At 46.2% G+C, this 18,663-nt stretch overlaps 1 protein-coding gene across 1 annotated transcript in view; it reads left to right on the forward strand.

Moving 5' to 3' along the window:
* The first annotated feature begins 308 nt into the window (after positions 1-308).
* The window catches only part of heatr1 (HEAT repeat containing 1), a 21,086-nt gene continuing 2,731 nt past the window's right edge, over positions 309-18,663 (forward strand). Inside the window, exons 1-42 of the mRNA XM_084741709.1 lie at positions 309-415; positions 1,741-1,899; positions 2,171-2,387; positions 3,631-3,772; positions 4,708-4,809; positions 5,065-5,205; positions 5,516-5,727; positions 5,914-6,047; positions 6,125-6,206; positions 6,679-6,780; positions 6,870-6,987; positions 7,277-7,384; positions 7,513-7,611; positions 7,713-7,801; positions 8,075-8,271; positions 8,379-8,500; positions 9,159-9,356; positions 9,465-9,639; positions 9,723-9,871; positions 10,038-10,230; positions 10,348-10,520; positions 10,610-10,774; positions 10,856-11,098; positions 11,389-11,520; positions 11,923-12,026; positions 12,151-12,297; positions 12,820-12,938; positions 13,038-13,159; positions 13,388-13,516; positions 13,644-13,868; positions 14,006-14,135; positions 14,371-14,555; positions 14,686-14,738; positions 14,824-14,947; positions 15,251-15,391; positions 15,635-15,936; positions 16,020-16,170; positions 16,353-16,529; positions 16,770-16,904; positions 17,296-17,400; positions 17,503-17,665; positions 18,107-18,258. Of these exons, the coding sequence (XP_084597835.1) occupies positions 1,758-1,899; positions 2,171-2,387; positions 3,631-3,772; positions 4,708-4,809; positions 5,065-5,205; positions 5,516-5,727; positions 5,914-6,047; positions 6,125-6,206; positions 6,679-6,780; positions 6,870-6,987; positions 7,277-7,384; positions 7,513-7,611; positions 7,713-7,801; positions 8,075-8,271; positions 8,379-8,500; positions 9,159-9,356; positions 9,465-9,639; positions 9,723-9,871; positions 10,038-10,230; positions 10,348-10,520; positions 10,610-10,774; positions 10,856-11,098; positions 11,389-11,520; positions 11,923-12,026; positions 12,151-12,297; positions 12,820-12,938; positions 13,038-13,159; positions 13,388-13,516; positions 13,644-13,868; positions 14,006-14,135; positions 14,371-14,555; positions 14,686-14,738; positions 14,824-14,947; positions 15,251-15,391; positions 15,635-15,936; positions 16,020-16,170; positions 16,353-16,529; positions 16,770-16,904; positions 17,296-17,400; positions 17,503-17,665; positions 18,107-18,258 (6,099 nt within the window). The 5' untranslated portion in view covers positions 309-415; positions 1,741-1,757. The remainder of the gene's footprint in view (positions 416-1,740; positions 1,900-2,170; positions 2,388-3,630; positions 3,773-4,707; positions 4,810-5,064; positions 5,206-5,515; positions 5,728-5,913; positions 6,048-6,124; positions 6,207-6,678; positions 6,781-6,869; positions 6,988-7,276; positions 7,385-7,512; positions 7,612-7,712; positions 7,802-8,074; positions 8,272-8,378; positions 8,501-9,158; positions 9,357-9,464; positions 9,640-9,722; positions 9,872-10,037; positions 10,231-10,347; positions 10,521-10,609; positions 10,775-10,855; positions 11,099-11,388; positions 11,521-11,922; positions 12,027-12,150; positions 12,298-12,819; positions 12,939-13,037; positions 13,160-13,387; positions 13,517-13,643; positions 13,869-14,005; positions 14,136-14,370; positions 14,556-14,685; positions 14,739-14,823; positions 14,948-15,250; positions 15,392-15,634; positions 15,937-16,019; positions 16,171-16,352; positions 16,530-16,769; positions 16,905-17,295; positions 17,401-17,502; positions 17,666-18,106; positions 18,259-18,663) is intronic.

The following is an 18,663-nucleotide window of genomic DNA, read 5'->3' on the forward strand; positions in this document are numbered from 1 at the left end:
TATATACATTTTTAAGGTGCGTTTTTTTCTGAACCATATTCCTCTACCCAGCTACGCCAAAACGTCCCAGTGCAATTTTCATTTTCCAGGACTTTCAAGGCTTTGATTTAAGAAAGAATCTCTCTTCGAAATACACTAAACTAAACAACGACAACAAAACTAAAATCAAACACCAAACTTTCACTTTAATACACGTAGATCTGTGTATGTAAATATTCAATAGTAAGAATTAACCAGAAAGTTTTCTTTATTTATAGAAAAATCTCACACCAAAAGTGGGTGTGAGGCGAAGACGGAAGTAGTCGGAGGTGAAACATCTTGTGAACCGGATGTAGAATCATCCAGCACGAGGTTACCTCAGCTATCAACAACGTGCAGCAGTAATCCATGTGTTTTAGGGAGTTACAGAGAACAGGTTTGACTTTATGTTTTTGTGGTATTCTTTCCGTTAATACCTGAATGTTGTGACGGTGATCCGGTTTGTTTAAGTGTTTGTTCGTTAGTTTTTGTCGCGGAACGTTTCGTTTCGTCTCACAAGAGAGAAGTCGGCACGTTAGCATAAGGAGCTAACATTTATGCTGCTGTAGCAACTAATGTTAGCTAACCAGTTCATTTAAAATGAACAAACTGCCACTGCTACAGTACAGGTTATTAAAAGGATTTTCTGCTCTGGTATTAATATACCTGCCAAAGTCAGTTTTAAAAAACACAGTTTTAACGTGTTCTTGTGTATCAGGAAGGGTGGACTCTTCACAGAAGTGGAATTAAGATTTTTTTTTTCTCAATAAAAATTATCCACTTTTCAATTCGGCACCTGTGTTCCTGGTTTCACTTGTCTACATCTTAATATATGACTTAACATGGACTCTTAGTGTCTGACAGTACAGTGTATATATGATACAGTATAAGAAGACTGTTGTCTGTACACCAGACAGACTGTTCAGGTTTATTTTCTGCTCTGAAATGAGTTTACACACAAAACTCCTTTAATCAGATTTTTTTTTTATCAAAAAGCGTTACAGTCTACACAGAAGTCGACTTCAGACTTTTTCTTAATCGAAATGATCCATTTTTCAATTTGGCAACAACATTTTTGATGATAACACTGGTATAAATTGTAATATGAGACAAATATTTTACTGTAGTAAAACACCAGTGCTTTTCTAGTTTAGTGTGCGGTTTGTGTGGCTGCAGGCAGCCTGGAATTAATTTACCTGCCAAACTCAATTGAAAAAACTGCAGTTCTGATGTGTAGTTGGCTTCCAGAAAGGACAGACCCTATAAAAAACTTAGCAAAAAGATCTACTTTTCAACTGGGAAACAGTATCAAGCAGTGAGTAGTTTAACTATTGGTGAGCAAGAAATAAAAATCAGACCTGTACAGTAAATGTACTAAGTCACTTTCACCCCCTGATTGAAAATATGAGATAAAACTATGACTTAATGTCTCATGATTACCAAGGGGATATTTTTTAGGTTATTTATTGAGTCATTTACTTATTTTTATTTTGGCAGTTTGCATCCTTGTCTGATTCAAGGGGCTCTTTGTTTCAGGACGGGTGAAGAAGAGTAAAAATCTGAATCAAGTGAGGTGAAATCGTGTTTATGTGTCACAGCAACTTTTGTTTCAGGCTTTACGGGGACATGTTGAAGTGCACTGATGCCTTCAGGGTGACGCTGTGTTCAGGTCCAGCTGACAGGAAACACATTGTGAGTGTGTGATGTTTGTGTGTCCGTCAGATTAAGAAACGGTCACCATGACGTCATTGGCCCACCAGCTGAAGAGGCTGGCGCTGCCGCAGAGCGACGCCAACCTGCTGACACGCAGAGAGGTCGCCTCGCTGTTCTTTGACCCCAGAGATGCTGCCACCATGGACAGAAGCACCTTCCACGCCCTCGGTGAGTCCCGCCCACAGGCTCCGAAATCACCGCCATGTGTTCACTGTGCCTTTTCTCTTTACAGCATGATTCATTCCTCTTTTAAAAAAGTCACAAACGTGAGATAAAAAGTCACAATTAAGAGATAAAAATGTGAAATTATGAGATAGAAAGTTGAAATTATGAACCGCTTGTCACACGTCTGGCTCTCCCCTTTCCTCCCCCCTCGGCTCTTCCCTCTCTGTCCTGTCCTCCCCCCTCTGTCCTCACTCCTCTGTCGTCTTTCCTCCAGGTCGCATCGGGCTGGAGGAGCTGCTGGGAATCGAACCGGCCTTCGAGGAGTTCCAGGACACCCTGTTCAGCGAGGCCTCGCTGACGCTGGAGCGGAGCGTCCAGTCCAAGCAGGTCAACGAGAAGCTGGACGCTGGCATCTCGCTCTTCCTCACTCGCCTCTGCCCGTACTTCCTCCTCAAACCGGCTCACAAGTGCATGGAGTGGCTGGTTCACCGGTATGAGACAAATATCGCTCTCTGCAAACCAACCAAACTCCATTCAAAAAATCACTAATTTAACCTCACAGAACACAGGAGTTGTTGGTCTGCTGCTGCCTCCACCTGTTAGTTTGAGTTGTTCTGAGACTTAAATCCTGTAAATGTGAATCCAAACCGTCCCTTTAAAAACAGAACCCTGCTTTTAACTTTTATTATTATTATTGAAAGGTCATCTTGATTGATTTTTGATTTAGAATTGAAATTGTGACCCCTACAGATCATACATGAAGAATGTGTGAACTATGTGGCAGGTCGATACTGAAACAAAAATATTATTTGAAATTACCTTCCAGTGGCCTCATAGTTAAAGTATTTTTATTTGAATTTGTGTAGTATTTAGTTTATGTTTTTAAAAGGAGCTACTTGTCGCGCAGTGTCTCTCACTGCTTCCAAACTCCATGAACATTTTGCTCAGTTTAACCGTTATAAACATCTACTCCTCCTGAAAAGATTATTAATGATTTCTTATGACTCATAAACAGACACTAACTCATTTAGACAAAAATCTGCATTAATTTGAAACAGACAGATAAAACTGTTATTTTGTGCTGGAATATAATAATTTAATTTTATTTCACTTTTTACGTTTTAGGAGATCCTTCAGTGGACCACTTGTGCAGTGTCTCTCAGCCCTCGTCCTCAGAGACCACTGTCTTCATTTGTTTAGATGTTTCTCTGCTCCGACACACCTCATTCAAATGATCAGGGCTCCGTTTCCCAGAGCCTTCGTAGCGCTACGTGCATCGTAAGTTGTATTTTAAGGTCTCCCGTAAGCTTAAGGGAGACCTTAAGAAGCCCTGGTTGTTATCAGGCGTCTGCAGAGGCTTGATGACGAGCTGATCATCTGAATCAGGTGTGTTGGAGCAGAGAAACATCTAAAACATGCAGGACAGTGGACCCTGAGGACCAGGGTTGAGAGACACTGCACCAGAGAGAGCTCGAGTACCGCCAGCAGTACCAGAACCATAGAATCTGAGATTTACATATCAGTGTTTCATTTTTTTAAATATCACAGCTACTCAAGTATACTGAGACACTAAAGTGTAAAACAAGAAGGAAAAAGAGAGAACATGACGTCACCATGGTGATTTGAGTTTACAGCCCCTCCATGACTGATGTGGGTCTGTACTGTAGGGAGGTTCTACGTGTGTTCCTGCATTCTCAGACGGAACGTTAGATGACGTCTCATGTTGTTCTTCAGGTTCCACATCCATCTCTACAACCCCGACAGCCTGCTGGCGTGCGCGCTGCCGTACCACGACACCCACGTATTCGTCAGAGTCCTGCTGCTCCTCAAGATCAAAGACGCCACAAACCGCTGGAACTGGCTGCAGTGTCTGCAGGTGTGACCCTGAACGCATCACTGCTGCGCACGCGCACACACACACACACACACACACACACACAGGCACACACACACACACACACACACACACACACACACACACACACACACACACACAGGCACACACACACACACACACACACACACACACACACACACACACACACACAGGCACACACACACACACACACACACACACACACACACACAGGCACACACTCTCAGGTTCTCAGCTGGGTTCCTACACCATGAGGAAAAATACATTTGAATTTTAATTTGAGTAATTTCCTGGTCTGGATGAGATTTAAAAACATGGAAATAATGAGTTTAAATTGAACTTATGAGATAAAAAAAAGTCTAATTATGAAAAACTTTAAAAAGTTGTTATGAGACAAAAAAAACCATGTTGTGTGGTTATGGAAAAAGAAAAGAGTATGGAGAAATATTTGTGTCTGCAGATTATTGTCCCTTTTCTGTCTCTAAAATATAAAATTCAGAACGTCTGTGACTTACATGTGTGCTTATCATCGCAAATAAGATAAAAATATGAAGTTCTGAGATCAGAAAAGTAAAGAGTCCGTTTAAAGGAAACTTTCAGTGTCGTTTCCATGGATACAGTGAATAAACTTGGATTGAATTATTTAACATTTTTCATAAAACAGACTAGAAAATGTGGAGAGAACAAGAATATAATATTTGATTCCAGCAGTTACTTTACTTCCTGTTTGAGCTGAAGTGTTTTCTGACTCGGCTCTGGAATCCAAACGGGAAAATAAATCCAAACTTTGTTTAAAACTGTTGGACGTCTCCGACCTGCAGGGTGACCGTTTTATTTACATAACGACCGTCCTGATATTTGACAGAGAAACCTGAAACGTGAGTGTGGAGGTTTAAAATGATGCGTGGTGTAACGTTGTGCGGTGGTTTGTTCAGAAACCCGGCGTGCCGCTGTCCAGAGGAGCTCTGATCACTCACTGCTACACAGACCTGAGCTTCATGGACTTCATCTGCAACCTGGTGACCACATCCATCCAGGTAACACACACACACACACCTGGATCATCTTCTTACCTGCCACTGCAGAGAGTCAAGACAGACACACAGTTTGCACTTTAAAGTCTTTAAAGGGACAGTTCACCTCAAAATCAAAAAGACACATTTGTCCTCTTACCTGTGGTGATATTTATTCATCTGTAATGTTTTGTTTCTGCTTTTTCATCTCCTCCTCCTCCTCCTCCTCCTCCTCCTCCTCCTTCTCCTCCTCCTCCTCCTCCTCCTCCTCCTCCTCAGGCGTATTCGGGACACTCAGGAAGTTGCTCCCAGCTCAGAGTGATCTTCTCCTTCTACGCCTCCACCATCGTCCCCGCTCTGGACGCCGTGGACAAAGTGTCCGACTCCATCATCTCCAAACTGCTGCCGTACGTTCAGAAGGTAACGGACTCGACGTCATTCACAGTTTTTGGTGTTAATACATCCCATCCAACCTTTTCCAGGAAATGTTCAGACATTTTCTATGAATACTATTTATTTTTTCTATAAATATTACTTTTTTGTTAGAAATATTATTTTTTCCTGCAAATAATCAAACTTTTCTAGAAATATTCTGACTTCGTCTATAAATATTACAAGTTTCAAAAGATGAAAACATGACGTTTTGTAAAAGTAAAGAACGATTCTGACATCAGCTGCTGTATCGACTCTAATATCTGATCGTTTGAACGGATCCTCGTCGTCCCTGCAGGGTCTCAAGTCGCCGCTGACCGACTACAAAGCCGCCACCTACATGATCGTGTGCCAGCTGGCGGTGAAGGTGGTGATGGAGGCGAGTCTGGTCGACACGCTCGCCGTCCACATCAGCAAGTCTCTGCTCAGAGAACCCGTCTTAGCCAAGGAGGGTCTGGGCTGCCTCATTGTTCTGCTGCAGAACCAGAAGGAGGCCGCCGCCGGGCCCAGGTAGGACCGGATTGACACGCCCACTGCAGGTGTAAACCCCACCCACTCAGGGGTGTGGTAAGATAGCAGGTCTGAATCCTGTTGCATCATGTGTGGAATATTTTCCCTTTAAGGAGTCTGGGTACTTTAGCAGCTTAGCAGAACCGGGTTCCATCCTCTCAGCTGACTGTCTGTGTTCTTCTTCAGAGCTTTCAGCCGGCTGAGTTCGATGCCGGCGCTCGTTCCGACGCTGCAGGTCATGGCTGCGGCTCATGATGTCAGTCCTCTGCTTCGTTACCTGCTGCCTCACGTGATCCGCGCCGTGTTCACCTGCAGCTCAGGTGAGAACTGGAACCTTTGGAACGGGAGGAGGGAGGAATCATTTTCATCTTAACCCACCTGTCGTTTTGTGTCTCAGGTGAGGCGGACGAGCTCAGAGTGTTGGAGTCCATCCTGCAGTCCGTCCCTCTGACTAAAGACCTGGACCGGACCGCGGCTCGGTAAACACACCTCATCCTCCGACAGCAACGACGTTTCAGTTTGTTGAAACGCTGAAATGATTTTAACCACCAAAGATCTGAGATCAGTTCCAGTCAGGGTTTTACTACGTTTGAAATGAGTGAATCCAGGTTTAAGATTAAGCTGAGTTCTAGTTTTTGCTAGTAAAGTAAAAAGGAAAAAAAAATTCTAGTGAGCCTGATTCAGTCTCTAAACTTTCTTCAATGAATTTGATTATTTTTCTCAGTCAGTCTCAAACAGTAAGCCAATTAAAAAAATTAATCTTCAGATTAAAAACTAAACTGAGGTTTAAATTGAGTCTTACTTTATTTTAAACTAGTTATAAAGTTTTGTACAAGATAAATTAAAGTTAAACGATGATTTAATCTGGTTTTAAACATTTAAACTGAGCCCTTGTTTGTAGAACCACGAACATCTTGTCAGCAGATTTAATTAAAGCATGTTGTCCTACAGTCTGCTGTTGGACGAGTATCTGAGTCAGACTGACGTCTCTGCTGAAGACATGTCCGCCCTCGACCAGCGCCTGCTGCCTCTGGTCCGTCTCTTTGAGTCCAGGTGAGTCTGTCTGCTGCTGCTGCTGTGTGAAGACACGTTAAACCGCACGACGATCGGATGGTTTCAGCCATGTGTCTGTCCTCCATCAGGTACTGTGGAGCTCTGGACGGCGTCCTCGCAGGTCATGTGACCGACATCAGCACGCCTGAGCAGAAACATCTCTTCCATCAATTCCTGTCTTTGTCAATGAGCAGCGGAAAATACCAGGTACCCACCACCGTGTCCTCACTGTCCCGCTGTGTTAGGACTGAATAAACCTGTAAATATTACAGACAGCAGAACAGCGACTCGTTAGACTGAAGACGTTACAACAACGAGTCTCCGCCTCAAAACAACACAAGGACGAGGACAGAGAGCTGAGTGTCGTCTTCAGTCAAATGTTGTCAAAATGACTGATGACAAACAACAGTGTTGATTGGACAGTTAAGGGACGTCTGCATTAGAGGACGAGGTGACTTCTGAAAACAGTCGTTGCGTCTTTGTGTTTCTGTTTCAGATTCTGGGCGACTCGGACACGTCGCTGCTCCTCAGTCTCAAACACCCGCAGCCTTCGGTCAGAGTCTTGGCTGTGGAGCACCTGATGGGCCTCATCACCTGTGAACAGGTATGGCAGGATTCTTCTTCTCCTGTTTTCAGGAATTTCTTCTTCTTCTTCTTCTTCTTCTTCTTCTTCTTCTTCTTCTTCTTCTTCTTCTTCTTCTTCTTCTCATTGTCTCATTTTTGTCTCCGCAGCAGCAGAGTTTGGACAAAGACTTCCTGAAAGACGCCGTCATGGATCGTCTGAAGGACGATGTTCCGGAGGTCGTGGCCACTGCTCTCAAAGTCCTGGAGGTCAGTGAGGTCACAGGTGGATGGTTTTAAAGCTGCAGCGCCCCCTGCAGGCCGCTCAGCACAGTGGTTTTTAAATGTGCTGCTGGCTGTGTCTGTTTCAGGTGTTGTTGGACGTTTTGGACTCTGAGGACACCGTGTTGTGTTTACTGTCTTTGCTGCACAGAGTGGATCTGGCAGTGGCTGAGAACTGGTCAGTGAACTACACACACACAATCCTGTCAATTGAAAAATAAGTTTAAACGTGAAAACATGTACGTCCCTGTTTTCACATGTTTGGACCTATTTCTCAACCAGTGATCAATCTGGCAATAATTTCTCCACTAATTGATCAGTTGTTTGGTCCATAAAAAACTAAATATAATAAATAAATGATTAAATAATAGTAAAGTTAAAGTCTCATCTTATTGTAAATGATGCTTTCAGGTACCATCAGTAACTCTGAGCTCTGTCTCCACTCCTCCAGGCTTCCAGTGCTGATGGAGACGGTGCGTTTACTGTCTGACCCCCGGCTGGGAAAGGGGGACGTCGGGCTGGTGCAGAGGACGGGCTGGAGGCTGCTGCCCTTCCTGGTGATCACCTCCACCCAGCCCCACCTCGCCACCTGCGTCGCCCGCTGCTCCATCATCGCGGAGCACCCGCTCACCCAGAACTGGGCTCAAGGTGACGGACTGAACTGAGGATTCTGGCTCAGTAGAACAAGTCAAGATGATGTAAAGATGTAAAATATCACCTGAAAGAACCTGAGAGTTTTCCGTCTGTCCCCACAGAGCTGGACGAGGTGATGAAGCGCAGCTCTGAACCCGACTTCATAGGTTTGGCCAACCAGCGTCTCGTCTCCACGCTGACCAAGAACCTGGCGAACATGGAGCACTACTGCAGACGGGACACCGTGAGTTTTTTATCTCAGAAATGTGATGATCGGACTTCACTCTTCTGACACTTTTAATTCTCTGAGATCCCTGCTGTTGAACCAAAAACAGATACATCTCACTCTTATTGTACTTATCGTGTATTTTAAATCTTGTTTGTTGTTGTTTTGAGTCATTTTTGTCTTGTTACATAGTTTTTTTTCCTTGTTATATTATGTCTGTCATTTTCTTCTTGTTACGTTGTTTTGGTCTTGTTGCGTCTTTTCTGTCTGTTTTTTCATTGTAACGTCTTTTTCCGTCTCGTCCAGTCTGTCCTGTCTGATGTCCTCTGATGGATCCACCATTGAATCGTCTTTTCTATGTCTTATTGTTTCGTCTGTTTAACTTGAAATCAGTCTTGATGTCGATGATGCAAAATATCAATAATCAATAATTCACTTCAATGTCATTAAAACTAAAGTAATGAATCTGTTTCTAAAATGTGAGGAGAAAGTTCAGATATTTGAGTTCAGATGTCAGAAAAATACAAACTCAAGTAAAATACAGATAGATGAAAACTACTGAAGTAACGTAATGAAGTATTTGTACTCAGTTACTTCCCACTTCTGGTTACTTTTTGACTTTTACGTGTGTGTGTGTGTGTGTGTGTGTGTGTGTGTGTGTGTGTGTGTGTGTCAGCTGGAGCAGCTGGCTCTGTCAGTGGAGCAGCAGCAGGACTCTGGTCTCAGAGCGAAGGCGTCCTTCCTGGTTCTGACCCGGACGCTGCTGCTCAGCCTCGGCGAGCTGAGCGACACCCAGCACCTGCTGACTGCTCAGAGGGTCTACATGCTGGTGGAGCGCCCCCTGCTGGAGGTCATCAGGGACGACATGGCGCAGGTCAGACCACATCCTGCAAACCATATAAGTCCTATCGTCAGAAACTCAACCAAGCAGATCTCTGTCTGAACAGGAAGTTGTCTGTTTTTTTTTTCTGTGTTTGAACAGGAAGTGGAGCGTCCTGTCTGTGTCCCCTCGTCCTTCTCTGAAGCCCTGTCTCTGTACCTGAGCAGGTGTGAGCAGCAGTCAGGTGACGAGCTGCACGCGGAGTTCAGCTTCGTCCTGATGACGCTGCTCAGAGACTTCATCTCCGCCCTCAAGTGTGACGATGCCTCCTTCAAAGGTAACCACCCTCCCCTCCTGGACGTGTGGTGGCTGCTGCACCTGATTGGCCACTCGTCATCATGTGGTGTGTTTGTCTCACAGGTGAGGTGTGGTGGAACCCGGAGAAGCTGGACACAAACACCTGCTGCTACCTGAGCCTCACCTGCCGCCTCTTCAGCGTCATCATGGGCGGTGCCGCCGAGGGGCCGGCGGCCGGCAGCTTCAGAGACCTCATGAAACTGCTCATCCAGGTATGAGGTCACTTCCTGTCGCTCAAGACGTGTAAAATAATGAGTTGTTTGTTTGTGTGTTACAGCTGCTGCTGGTTGGTTGATTTTGGCAGGCTAGCACTTTCCCTCTGTTTCCAGTCTTTATGCTAAGCTAACATGAATCCTTCTGTCTCTTCGTCTCCTCCAGGTCCACCTGCCCGAGCCGCTGACACTCTTCAGGTTCCTGTGCCTTCTCTGGGGATACAGCGGTAACCATGGAGACCAGCTGGACGTGAAGGTCGGCGCCGTCCTGCAGACTCAGGCTCTGTACATGGGCAGAGCTCTGCTGAGCGCCCAGCCGGCCGCCACGCTGGAGAAACTGGCAGCCGCCACCTCACCAGGTAAGAAACTGAAATCCTCCTGAGAGGGACGTCTGGATTCTGTCTCCGTCTGTCTGTCCGGCAGTGACATGTCCGAACAACTGTTGGAGGTCTGAATTGATGATGTCTGTCTCTTAGTGTTTCCGTCCCTGCTCTGCTGCCTCACGTCTCCGGTTCGGGAGGTGCGGAGGGCGGCGCTCGGTGCTCTGCAGAGCCTATCAGGAGCCGGCACTTCTCCCCTCCAGCCAATCACAGAGAAGCTCCTGAAGACCCAGGAGGAGATCATCGCCGACCCGTCATACCTGAGCCAGGTGAGTCTCTCACTGACACAGAACAGAAGTCAGAATTTTTATCTCTTAAGTTTGACCTTTTATCTGGTGATCATTCTGTTATCCTGCAGGTTCTGTCTGCGCTCCATGACAAGTGTGTGTCTGGTAAAGTGAATCCTCAGCAGAAGAAGCTTCAGTCGGCGATGCAGCAGCTGCTGCAGAGCGTTCAGACGCCGTGCTGCCCGTCGTACAGCGCCGCCGGCCTGCTCCGAGTGCTGAGCCACGTCAACGGACAGGTGAGGGCAGGAACTCACCTGCATGTTTGAGTCCCATCAGAACAAAATCAAACCCTGAACAACGTGTTGTTTTCTCCTCAGTCCGTCCTGTCTGTCCTGCTTCCTGTTCTGGACCGCCTCCTGGAGCAGAGCGGGCCAGACGCCCCCACCTCGCTGCGAGCCGAGGCCCAGCTGATGCAGCTCGTCCTGGGGAAGTACAACGAGGCGTCTGCCCCCCTGCTGGCCGAGGACCAGAACTGTCTGGACCTGTTCATCAGAGCTCTGAGGGCGTCGATCCAGCAGCACCCCGACATCCCCAGCTGTCAGATATCTGCGCTCGAACAGGTCAGTCTAACCTGGACCTGGAGGTATAAACTCTGTGTTAAACCAGGCTTAAAATCTATAAATAAAACCAGGCTTTACACCAGGTATAAACTGTGGTTGTTCTGAGAGAAAAATCTGTGTAGAAACCAGGTTATTTTAACACCAGAATAGACAGACATAAAACCAAGTTTAGTCCTAAAACCAGGCTTTAAGCAGTGATGACAGCAGGTTGGAAGCTGCAGGCTCGCTGTGCGTCTGTAGCTCTGAGGTCGTCTGTGTTACTGACGTGTCTGTCTGTTGTCTCTCTGCAGATCACAAAGCCGTTCTTCGCAGCCGTCGGAGACGAGAAGGTGCAGCAGAAGCTGCTGTCGGTGATGTTTGACCTGCTGGTGGAGAGCAGGAGCCCCCTGGTGGCCAACACCATCAGCAGCGTCTTCAAAGGGGTGAGACAGATTTAAACTGAGGTTTAGAAACCTGAGTTAAAGTTCATCTTAAACTAGGATTAATAAGTGTTTCAGTGTTGGATTGCATTTCTCTGGAGATGAAGTGAGTCTGACCCGCCTCAGAGCGGACGGCGGGAACGTGTCATCGACCTCAGAGAACTTGATGCCATCTCTTATTTTTTTTCTCATTATTACGACCTTAACTCATAATTTTAACTTTATATCATCATTTCAAATTAAAAGCAGTCGTGTTTAGTTAGAAGAAGAATTTATAGGGAATTAAATGTTCAGTCACAGTTTTACAGCCACTCAACTCAAACACGTCATCGATTAAAGACGTTCATGCTGCTGTGCTGGACTCAAACTGAGTATTGTGACATCAGTCCTCAAACTGTTTGACAGATCGCAGTCGACGGTCAGCTGCTGGCCAATGAGCTCGCTCCACCGCAGAAACCCAAAGTGAGTGTGACGGTGCAGCAGAGCCGCAGGAGCAGAATGAGTCAGAGGTGAGACTCTGGTTTGTCTGACAGCTGGGAGGTGGAAAGTAACTAAGTACTTTTACTCAAGTTCAACTTAGAGGTTCATGATCAGAGAGCTGAAAAATGTTTCCGTCGTTCTGTCCCTGCTCAGGAAGCCTCAGGAGAGCGGCGACGTGGATCCAGAAGGGGGCGCTGTGTCGTGGCAGAGAGTCACTCTGATCCTGGAGCTGCTGCAGCACAAGAAGAAGCTGAAGAGAGCCCAGATGTTGGTGCCCGTCCTCTTCTCTCTGCTCGCCAGGTAACATCTGGTTCTTCAGTTCACAGTGAGCAGCTGCAGAGAAAAGTTCAAGTCAGGAGAGAAATAAAGAGATCAGTTCTTCCCTCACATCAGTCACATGAACAAACAGGCTTTAAACCAGGTATAAACTGTGGTTAGACCAGGCTTAAAATATGTGAAGAAACCAGGCTTAAAACCAGGTATAAAAACAGGGTTGAACTTAAATTAAAACTAGGATCAAAAGGCATAAAACCAAATCCGAAGAATTAAAAATCTTGGTTAAAATGAGGGATGAGAACAGGCTTGAAACCAGTGCTAAAGCCACGGAAAACACGTTTCAAACACGGTTATGAACAAACTGTGTAAAACTAGGCTTAAATTCTGTGAAGAAACCAGGTTTAAAACCAGGAATAAACAGTAGTTACACTGGGGAAGATCTGTGTTTAAACCAGGCTTAAATTCTGTGAAGACGAGTTACAGAGGGTGGTCTGGTCGTCTGCCTGCAACATTAAGATGAATGTTTGTTGTTGTTTATGTTGTCAGGAGTCTGGAGCCTGGATCAGCTGATCACGCCAACATTGAGTACACCAAACAGCTGCTGCTCAGCTGTCTGCTCAATGTCTGTCACAAGCTGTGTCCTGAAGGAGGCGCTGTGGCCGCAGGTAGGTCCCTCCACCACAGAGGAGACGCTCAGCGTGCAGCCGAGTCCCTTCATCGACTCTCAGACAAACTGTGATTATTTTATTTTGTTTTTCCTCCAGACGTCCTGGAAGAAGATAAGTTCAGTGTGGAGTTGGTGGTTCAGTGTATCAGAGCGTCCGACATGCCGCAGACGCACCACCACGCTCTGCTGCTGCTGGGCACCGCCGCCGCCATCTTCCCTGTGAGTGGACAAACACATAAATCAATCCTTTCATTATCAATTAATCTGTCCGTCATTTCCTCCAGTGATCGATCAGTTGTTTGGTTCATAAAGTGCCAGAAAACTGTGTTTTCACAGAACTCAATCTGCCAACTTTCCACTAATTGATTAGCTCACTGAATAAAACAAATTGTTGCTAACGAGGTAAAACGTTTTGTAAAAGTTCTGCGTCTCCTCTTCATCCTCCAGGAGAAAGTCCTGCACAACATCATGCCCATCTTCACCTTCATGGGAGCCAACATCATGCGTCTGGACGACGCCTACAGCTTCAGAGTCATCGATAAGACGGTCCAGATGGTCATACCTGCTCTGATCCAGGTGAGTTTGACCTCATAGTCAAGAATCATAAATATACGTTAAGATTTCTGATGAAATCACAAGATTAAATGTATGTTTTAAAGTGAAAACAGCAGAACACGGTTGGTGTTTCTCTGTGTGTTTTCAGGCCCACCGCCTCTCTGACGGCAGCTCTTCGACTCGCGTCGTCGCCATGGTGACGAGGATCATGCACGTGTTCGCAGACGCGCTGCCTCATGTGCCCAACCACCGGCGGCTGCCCGTCCTCACTCAGCTGGTGACCACGCTGGGCCCCGACCGCTTCCTCTGGGTCCTAATGCTCCTCCTGTTCAAGCTGCACACCACACAGACGGCGAGCTCTGCGAGCGAGAAGGCAAGACGGGATGTTTGTCGGCTTGTATGAGCAGCGTCAGGGGTTTTAGTGTGATTCGATTGGTCGATGCAGTAAGTGAGAGCAGGCTTCCTGTCAGCGTCATGTGTGTTAAAGTGTGTGTTTGTGTGTGAGAGCAGGACGCAGCTCTGGAGCGAGACGTGGACTTCTGGATTTGTCTCTGCTGTCAGTTCAAGGTGAACGACCAGCTCGCCTCCCTCATCAACATCCTCAGCTTCCTCCTGCAGCTACCCGACGACAAAGACGATGGTGAGGCGCTGATTAAAACTTATGAGACGACACAAGTGGCCCAAGCTGACCAATCACAGTCCCTGTTGCCTCCATGTGTCGTCTCTGTGGTTATGTGTCTGAGGAGACTCACGTCTCGTTTACGATGTAAACCCTGAATATTTTAGGCTCAGACTTTAGAAAACAAACTCAGGAACCACTAAGGCCCCGTTCACACCTGGTGGTCTTAACACGTTGATGTCTCTGTCCTCTGCAGCTGCAGTAAAACGCTCCGTCGGCCGGCGAGGAGCCAGGAAGAAGGAGGTGGAGGAGGAGGAGAAGAAGGTGGAGGAGCTGATCTTCAGCGTGGAGGCTCACAGCAGCAAAGAGCTGCGACACTTTAAGTTCCTCTCCGTCTCCTTCATGTCTCAGCTGCTCGCCTCCACCAGCTTCATCGGGAAGGTGGGTGACGGCGTCTCGTGGAGCGTTCTCAACCATCCAGACTGTTTCAGAACGAGCATGTTAACGAACGCCAACCGCACGATGAGCATCTGATCCATAATGATGTTTAACCAGTTCTTCTGTCTCTCAGGTTGCAGACGCTGGCGATGTCATCGATGAGTCTCTGCAGCAGCTGCAGCAGAGGTGAGTTCAGCTCAGTGACACATTACAATCAGCTTTCCCATGATGCATCAGCAGGTGAACATAGTGTGTGTGTGTGTGTTTTCAGGCTGTTGGAGGAGATCCTGCGATACATCCACAGCGTAGCTCGCTGTGTGGAGGAGAACGCAGACAAACCCACCGCCAAGTTCTGGAGGGTTCTGCTCAATAAAGCCTACGACGTTCTGGACAAGGTTTGTCGTCTTTGTAGAGCTGCAGCGATTAGTCGATCAATTGATTACTCGTCAGGGCTGAAAAAATCTTTGCTTTAGACAAAACGAGACATTTGAGGACGTCACCTTGGACTTTGATCAACGTTTTCTGACATTTGATGGACCAAACAGCTGATTGATTATTGGAAAAGTTATTGCCAGATTGATCCCTTGTTGAAAAAGTCTGTGTTCTCTCTGGATCTATTTTTCAACTGACAGGATTTATTAAGCGATTAGTTTTTTTGAGTCAGTTTTCAATTTAAAAAATTCTGCTCCTGTCACCAGGTGAACTCCTTGTTGCCCACGGACACGTTCATCACGGTGATCAGAGGGCTGATGGGTAATCGGCTGCCGTCAGTGAGGAGAAAAGCCATGGAGCTGCTGAACAACAAACTGCAGCAGAGGACGCAGTGGGAGGAGCAGCAGGTAACACAACAACAACAATAACAAAAGTTTGAATAAACAGACTGATCAGCTGATCACAACACGTCTCAAAGACGGTCGCTCACTTCTTTTTTCCATGTTACAGAGAAATAAATGTTAAATAATCATTTTGGGGTGTAGATGAGTCGTTATGACCCTCAGGTGGGTCAGAGGAAATGATGCTAATTATTAAAGATTGATTGAGTTAGTAACAGGTTATAACATGTTTGTGTCTCTCTGTCACAGGTCACAGCGCTCTTAGAGCTGACCGGTGACCTGCTGAGCATTGTGGGTAAAAGTCACGGTAAGGTGATGGCAGAGGAGGAGGCGGAGCAGGCCATCAACCGTCAGACGGCGCTCTACAGCCTCAAGCTGCTCTGCCGCAGCTTTGGCTCAGAGCACCGGGAGGCGCTGCTGCCCGTCCTGCCGCAGGCGGTGGAGATCATCACGGCGCCGCAGGAGGACAAGAACGTGATGGGCAGCGCGCTGCTCTGCATCGCCGAGGTCGTCGGCATGCTCAAAGCCCTCGCCATCCCACAGCTGCCCAGGTGAGAATTTACCCAACAGACAGACAGAGGACAACAGACAAAGACAACAGACGGAGACAGTTTGTGTGTGTCGTTTCGTGCAGGTTGATGCCGGCGGTCCTGCACACACTGACAGACAGGAAGGAGCTGCTGACCAATGAGATCTACCTGCTGAGTGCCGTCACCGCCCTCCAACGTGTCACAGAGACGCTGCCACACTTCATCAGCCCGTACCTGCAGGACACCACGGCACAAGTGTGTCTCAACACACACACACACACACACACACACACACACACACACACACACACACACTCCCTCTCTTTGTCAGCGCCCTGCAGGTTCCTGCACACAGTGATGTTACAAACATGAGACAAGTTTGTTTCGTACAAATATTTTCGTGTTTCTTGTGGTTTTAACTCTTCATGTTCCTGCAGGTGTGTCGACTGACTTCTCTGGTGGAGTCTTCCTCCTCCTCCTCCTCCTCCTCAGCCTCCGCCCAGCTGTCCCTGCGCCTCGCCTCCCTCAGGAGCACCCTCGCCACTGGGCTGCCCCCCAGGGTCCTACTGCCCACCCTCACCAAGTGTCACAGCAACATGGTCGTCGACAAGAAGGTGAAATCAGAAACCGGGAGTTTTTATCTCACAATTTTTTAATTATCATAGTTATAATTATGTTAATTATAATAATTTTGATTTGAATATTTAAGTTTACAATTATGGTTATATATCTCATAATTCCAGCTTTTTATCTAATAATTATGACAGTGTTGTATAATTTGGATTTTCTGTCTCGTCATTTCGACTTTGTGACCTTTAATCATGAACCGTTTGACTGACTGTGTTTCCCTGCAGGCTCAGCTGGGGGCGCTCATGAGCATCCTGAAGGAACACATCAGTCACATGGAGAAGGATCAGCTCAACGTCTACCAATCAGAGCTCACCTCCTTCTTCCTCACTGCTCTGAACTTCCGTGCTGAACGCTGTCGGGTCAGTGTGATGTTTCCACCACGCCATTTAAAGTTTCAGACGTGAACGTGGCGTTACTGTTGGCGGTGTCGTGCTGCAGGAACACACGAGAACAACACGCTGATTTTTTTATTTCTCCAAGAGAGGAAATAAAATATTCTGTTGAAGCCAAAATTTAGACTTATTAGCTTACAGTTATGACTTCTCTATCTCATAATTTTGACTTTTTAAAGTTTTTTTTATATATATATAATATTGACAGGGTTGAGAACCGTGATGATTGATCGTGGCGTATTGATATTCTTGACATCACTGTAGCGTTTGGTTCCTGATGCCTGAAAGATGTTCTACGTTCCGTGTTAAAGACGTGTGAGTCCGGTCTAACGTTGCTGAATCTGTGTGTGGCGTTCAGGGCGACCTGGAGAAGACGGCGGAGATCGAGGGCCGTGTGATCGACTGTCTGCTCGCCATGGTGATGAAGCTGTCGGAGGTGACGTTCAGGCCGCTCTTCTTCAAGGTAACGTGAGAACGCCGACGCCTCGATCGTGTCGTCACGATGGTTTCTGTCAGAGGAGGTTTGCAGATGTGATCCAGATGTTGGTGCTGGTCTCTTCTGCAGCTGTTCGACTGGAGTAAATCAGGCAGTAAAGAGCGACTGTTGACCTTCTACCGACTGACCGACTGCATCGCCGAGCGCCTCAAAGGACTCTTCGTCCTGTTCGCAGGAAACCTGGTCAAACCGTTCGCTGACCTGCTGCGAGAAACCAACGGCTCCAAGACCGGTGAGACGCAGGACGCTTCTTTAACTGTGTTGTTTTTATTTTATTCTAACTTGTTTTACTTGTTTGAATTTTATTTTATTATATATTGACTTCTGATTTACCTGATGGACGTCTGTAAATAATCATCAATTAAAACACAAAACCTGTAACACTTTTTCTTTTGATGAGTCACTGTTTTCACCACCAGTCACTTTTTTATTTTTGTCCTTCGTTGTAAAACAAACCAAAACCCCGAAGAAAGAAAAAGTTTACAGGTTTTTCTTTGATTAACAGGAGTTAACATCATCCTGTGAGATTAATATCTACATTATCCCCTCACACTGTTGCTTGTTTGAATTTTCTCTCTCTCTGTCTGTCTCTCTGTCTGTCTCTCTCTCTGTCTCTCTCTCTGTCTCTCTCTCTGTCTGTCTCTCTGTCTGTCTCTCTCTGTCTGTCTATCAGAGGACTCGTTGTTTGACAGTCACTCTGAGGAGAAGACGTCTCTGCTCCTTCAGTTTGTTCTCGACTGTCTCCAGAAGATCTTCCTGTACGACACTCAGAGGTTCCTCAGTAAAGAGCGAGCCGACACCCTGATGATCCCGCTGCTCGACCAGGTGACTGCTGCAAACACACACGTTTAAAGGAACAGTTCAGACTTTTTTTTTTTTGTGGTATTTCTCCACAGTCAGTGTGTTACCTGCAGTAGATAGACGCCTGCAGAAGCAGCAGGAGTAAACTAATATTCTTAGACACCTAAAAATATCAGTTAAAGTCTACACTATATTTAGAATATAAATATATTTATATAACACAAACACACTAACAGATGGAGGCAGCAGACCAACAACTCCTGTGTTCTGTGAGCTAAAATCACTGATTTTATAAATGGAGTTTGGTTGGTTTGTAGAGAGTGATATGCATCTTGTATAACGGTGGTTTCCTGTCAGAAAAGTCTGTCTGACAGAAAGGTAAAGAGGAGAAAATATTCTAAATATAGTGTACACTTAAACTTTTTGTAG

The sequence above is a fragment of the Lutjanus erythropterus genome, chromosome 17 (genome assembly GCF_056507025.1).
Source record: "Lutjanus erythropterus isolate fLutEry1 chromosome 17, fLutEry1.hap2, whole genome shotgun sequence".
Lineage (NCBI taxonomy): Eukaryota > Metazoa > Chordata > Actinopteri > Lutjaniformes > Lutjanidae > Lutjanus > Lutjanus erythropterus.